The sequence below is a fragment of the Halyomorpha halys genome, unplaced genomic scaffold (genome assembly GCF_000696795.3).
Source record: "Halyomorpha halys isolate HHAL.00 unplaced genomic scaffold, Hhal_1.1 Scaffold1142.1, whole genome shotgun sequence".
Taxonomy (NCBI): Eukaryota; Metazoa; Arthropoda; class Insecta; order Hemiptera; family Pentatomidae; genus Halyomorpha; species Halyomorpha halys.
The window spans coordinates 74,701-80,556 of record NW_027113900.1 but is presented as its reverse complement, the minus strand read 5'-3'; the positions used below and the strand labels follow the sequence as shown (position 1 = coordinate 80,556).

Sequence of the window (5,856 nt, the reverse complement as noted above, 5' to 3'; positions counted from 1 at the left end):
ATTACTTTCCTGCATGACCCAGCGGCTGGCTACATGCCTCCTTCGGATCTACAGGAATAGTACCCGGTAGAACGAAATTACTTTCCTGCATGACCAAGCGGCTGGCTACCCTCCGGGCTTGCATTCCTTTCTCGTACCTACAGGAATAGTACCCTGTAGGACGAGGTTACTATCTTTAGGGATCTTGTGACTGGTGCTCGTAAGTCTCATCCTTTCTAATCATCTCCTAATCAACTACCTTACCTGTATTGAACACGCGTTGTCGAGGCCTTCTGGTCAAAAGTACGTAACCTAATCAATTGGAGTCAGATCTTTCGACAGATTTGTCTAATGCAGGAATTATTGTTATTTATCTTAGCAGTAAATATTCGAACATTATTTTCTTTATTTTGTATTGGAGACCCCGATGTCAGTCCTTGTCAAACGCTTGTTGAAATTCCAAGAACGGATTAGCGTGTGCCTCTTCATTTCAAATCCATTTATTATAAATTCGGAATAATGCTATACATTAAAAAAAAAAAAGTTTTTTTCGAAATAATCTCCAAATGCCTCGGCTTTTTTGCTTTGCTGGTGATGAACACACCGTTCCGAGGGAAGTTTCTGAGATTGATCTAATAGATGCCGCGTAACCTTCAATAGATATTGGACCTTTGGGTCTAAATCTTTTACACATCTCTGATATTTAGAGTACACTCATTCATATAGTTCCTTTTCAATTGCATATTTTAGGTTTTTTTTTCATAGGGTCTCTTTGCAAATACACTGTATCCTTGCCTGAGTTTTTTCCTTTAATTTTTAATAAAATTAATTTTGGGCAACTGCTTGAGAATATTTTTCCCCTTGACTGGAAAGGTCGTATAGTTGCTTCATGTAGACTATTTGATGTAGGTTCATTTAGTTTCTCTGTATTCGCTTCTATTTATTGAGTAGTAGGAAAATATTTTTTCATATTTATTTTCTCAACCACTAGAATTTTGGGTTGCTCAGTCAATCACTCCATCAATGAGGGATTTTTGCTTTCTTACTTCTCTCCCCTTAGTGCATGAATTTGAATATTGTGCCTTGAGCAAATATCTAGCAAAGTATTTCTGCTAGACTTCGATTCACGGCAACCCAGTAAATATTTTTACTGTCCATGTCACCTAAAATTAATGAATTACCTGGTGGTAAAAATTTTAAAATTTCATCTTGAAGTAGGTTTTTCCTTGGAGGTTTATAAATTACCGTGATGATTGTAGAGGATGATAAGTGTAAACGAAGTGATATCTCAATTCTTTATATGGTAAGAAAAATATTTTCAGTGAAACTAATATTCTTAATTAATAAGACTGCATCGTTGGAAGGAGTAGAACAATATCCATCATTAGGTTAGCTTTTGTAACCTGGGATTTGATGTTTTGGGATAGATGTATCTCAAGTCATACTGGACATATTAATGAAGTTTTATTCAAAGAAAATGTTTTATTTATTACTTTGAAAGGATGTCCCTTGAGCATTCCAGTTTAAAATTTTTAATTTTCTTAGTTCTTAGATAGAGGAAAAATTAATATTTGATAATCAATGGAATAATAAGTGATCTGTAATAAAGCGCAGTTTGAAAAGAAAGAATTATTAATTTTAGATAAGCTATTGGTTACATTTAAGTCCATTCGTAAAGAAAGAAGCTACTAACAGGGATAGATGTTTCATAATTTGAAGTCTTCGATAATAATTTTAGTTATAAATTTCCACCATTTATTTCATTGTTATGTATGTAGCTATGTACTACAGTTTTTGTTCAGGTTGTGTTGTTATTGGACGAGTTGCTTCTGCATTTGTAAATTTTGAATTACTTCTGATAGCTGGTCTGTTTAAATTATTCTCAGTTTTACGAGCACTTGGCTCAATAGGTGAGTTTATTTTATTTATTTTTTTGGTATTATAATATTTACACCCCTCATAGCTGCATAGGTTAGTTCACAGTATACACAAAATGGCTATTCTATAAATTTTAAGGAAATTTTGAGAAGTGGTGTTTATTTTTGCATCTAATGCACCTTGACTCTAAATGAAAATAATTTCTTGTTTGACCATTTCCCTGAAAGTTTGTACAGATAGCAATATCACTGTTTTATACTTAGGTTCTACTGTAATTATTGCAGAAAATATATTATTAAGTTTAAAAATATCTATAGCCTTTGAAATTGAATTTCTCCGTTGGAACGGTCTACACGCGGACGAATCACTTAATTCATCACCTGGTTGCATTAAGTAATCAAAAGAAAAAGAAAATAAATACATGAATAACGGAATAAAAGTCAACATATCAAGCCGCATTACATTTGCACTCATGATATTTTAGAGACCAACTTTTTTTTTTTATAATTGGAGGGGGGTGGTTATCTAGAGGTAACTAACATATTCTAACCATCGTGAGACAGCCACATAAATGAAAAATGTCGACCCCTAGGCAGGATTCGAACCGTCACCGCTGCATTTATGAGACAGTGGTTTAACTCCTTCAGCAACAAACCTTAATTCTGTATGCAATTCAGGTCAAGTTTTAATATCCTTTTATTCATGCTGAGGATTCGTTCCATTAATATTTAGTAGAGTTTAGACAAAAAATTCATTCAATCTACCGCAGAAATTATATTAGAATATAGTTCAAGTATTAAGAAAAGAAACTATTTTTTTCGGACAGTTAACTGCAAAATTAATTAATATATTGTTAAGGTAATGTTATGTGGTTACCTTTTGCGGGTTTTGCGAGCATTGAAGTCAAGTTGGCGGAATACATATCGCCAATTACATAAGTAGATATCAAATAGAGAATGATGACGAGAAAACGTACTCGGTCAAATTTCAAATTTGCACTAGTATCTGCAAATGAATTTCCGACAATTGCAGTAAAAGTAGATAAGCAATATTTAACTAAAGTAAAAAACAATTACATTTGATTAAAAAATAATCAAATTGCTTACTCTGCTTGAGAAAAATAGATGTTGTAATCCAAACGCATTGGTATAAAAGATTTCTCTTGTGTGGTTTCCAATCATTTGCTGCAAGGAAAAACAAATAAACCAGACCACCTGCTAGCAGAAATGTTGCTGTTACTGCTGGCCAAACCTCAACACAAATCATCTTTATATTAAAATAAGTATAAGCTATATAATTTATGCTTATTATAAATTAAATGTAATTTAAAATTTTATTTACCGCAATAAAAAATAATATCTAGAAATGTAAGTGCCAACCAATAATTACCAAAGTATCAAAAACTACTTATAGGTATCAATGTTTGTAAACTATTGGTCAGAGAAACAATGAATTAGTGAATCCTGATTTTAAAATGGAAAATTTTGTGACTTACATACAGCATCATATTTGCAAACGTGACAACTTGATTGAAAAATGTTTAAAATGTGGTTAGAAGTAGCGAAAGAACATAAAGTATTTGTTCATTAATATATCTATAACTTTCTATGTCCTGTTTACATTGTAAAAATTTCCTCCTACGAAACCTTATTTTCATCAATTCGAATGCACAAAATATAACACAAAATAGCTATTATTTTAGAGAAATTTATGACAAAATTAATAAGAAATCAATAATGGGAAATATTCTTTTCGTGAAAAACAAATGTTGTTCCATAAACAATTTATTTGAGATCAAGTATAAAGTATATTCATTGGCAATGGTCTCCTAAGCATGCATAATCACAATATTGAAAATTAATACGAACCTGTTAAAACCAAGCGGACAGACCATAATTATTTTTCAAATTACAATATTTTTATCAATATTATTTTTGATTTATTATTTATTTAATTACTTTTTTTTTAATATTCTTTAAAAAATTATTTCTAGAATTAGAAGTTTTTAATTCATTTATTTTATTAAATCCGCTAGAGTTTTTTTACTGATTATGATAAATTAAATAAATTTCCTGGAGTAACTATTATATGGTATCAAAATTAATGTGACAAATGAAAAAATATTTCCAAAAAATAAAATAAATTAAAATCATAATCCAATACTATATGATAAAAATGATTCTAAAAAATATAATGTATGTTTGAACCTCCTAATTAAAACTTACCTTCCAATTAAATGGACGCACTAGGGCTAATGCTTCATTGAGTCTTCCTGGAGCATGTGTTAAAAATGCCTCGTTGTCTGTAAGAGTCAAAAAAGAAAAATCGACTGCGAGACTCCTTTCATAAGTCACAGTCAAATCTCCAATAAAAATATCTGCTACCTATAATGAAATATGCAAGACAAAAATTTACTATTACTTTTCATTCAAATAATCCTTAGGTGATTGGTATAACTCACCCTTTGCCAAATAAGACCTAAAACCCCTTGCATTGTACCATTAACAACTGCTGAACCTTGGCTTCTATCTGGAGGATCAAAGTATTCGTATCTAGAAAAAATATAATAAAGACCGTCTTACTGAAAAAAATTCTTAAAACAAATAAAATTAATCTATTTATCTGTAAATGGCATTCCTTTGTAAATATGATTTGGATTGAAGCAGGTACTGAAAATAACAATTAATTTTTATTTTAAAAGAATTACATTTAAAATTTATTTTTATTTCTGTAAAATAAAAATATTAATTTATGAAGACTTTGCATGCATACATACATTGATGGCACTACATCCCGTCACCGAGACTGGGCCTCCTCCAAAAGCATTCGCCAATCAATACTATCAGCTGCAGCAGCTCCCCAGTTTCGGACTCCCAGTAGAGCCCGTTCGTTCGATGTCTGAGTCCTCCGATCTTACATTTGGCCTGTCAACCTTTCTTTGTCCACGCATCTTTCCGGACAGCACCTTCCTATGTATCACTGAACCATCCATATGTGCCCGGCCCATCGAAGTCGTCCCATCTTGCTAAACTTGACCAAGACTATGAGAACTTTACAGCTCCGTAAATCAAAAACGAGTGGACAAATCGCAATAAAATTTCACATTTTTCCCAGTTCATACGTACAACACACCTGTACAAAAGTTGATGAAAATCTGAGATGGTAAGTTTCAAAGCATTGCGGATTAAGTAACTTTTATAAGGATATTCCAATTTATACATAAGCTTTATCTTCTTGCGAAATAGAATATGGAAATAGCTTTAAAATGATATTAAAAGTAACATTATAAAAATAGAAGCTGAGTGCTCCAGTCTCTCACTGTGTGGAACCACTCTCCCACACTTCTTGCACAGCTTCACAGCTCACAGCTGAGTAAAATGTGTCCACCACCCCCGCGTTCAACACTATTGCCATCAACACATTGACATAGCCCTACTGACTGAAACTCATTTCACAAAATGGACATACTGTTACATCACTTATAGATCAGACCACCCAAGCAACACTTCCCAAACTGGTTCTTACATCCTTATTCCACTACCCCATTTCCTTATTCCTTCTTATCCAACTGATGCTAGCCAATCAACCTCAGTAATCATTTCAACTTGCCCTTTCCATGTAATATTTTCTGCTGTATACTGTCCTCCTGGTAATAGCGTTTCTTATAACCTCGATTCTTTAATTCGAACCGTCGGACCGAACTTCATTGCTGGAGGAGACTATAATGCTAAACACCAACGATGGGAATGCCGACCAACCAACTCCGGTAGTAACATCCTACCCCGCGTTTCCATCTCCAATACCTAATCTATTCTCTAACCCATAAATCATACTTATTGGCCTACATCCCTAAAAAAAAAAAAAAGCCCTGATTTCCATGACACATTTAAAACCTCCCAAATTTCCTCTTCCCAAGCCATTGTTGAATCCCTGGACGATCTTTCATCAGATCACACTCCAGTTCTGCTTTTTTTACCTTCAAGCTTCGAACCTAAGTCC

General features: G+C 32.9%; 1 protein-coding gene across 1 annotated transcript in view; it reads right to left on the bottom strand.

Annotated features, from left to right (window-relative positions):
• The window catches only part of Ir40a (Ionotropic receptor 40a), a 103,960-nt gene that overhangs the window by 57,018 nt on the left and 41,086 nt on the right, over positions 1-5,856 (bottom strand). The window contains exons 5-8 of the mRNA XM_067051160.1: positions 4,319-4,409; positions 4,083-4,241; positions 2,964-3,108; positions 2,734-2,862 (exon numbers count right to left, since the gene is read on the bottom strand). Coding sequence (XP_066907261.1) covers positions 2,734-2,862; positions 2,964-3,108; positions 4,083-4,241; positions 4,319-4,409 — 524 coding nt within the window. The remainder of the gene's footprint in view (positions 1-2,733; positions 2,863-2,963; positions 3,109-4,082; positions 4,242-4,318; positions 4,410-5,856) is intronic.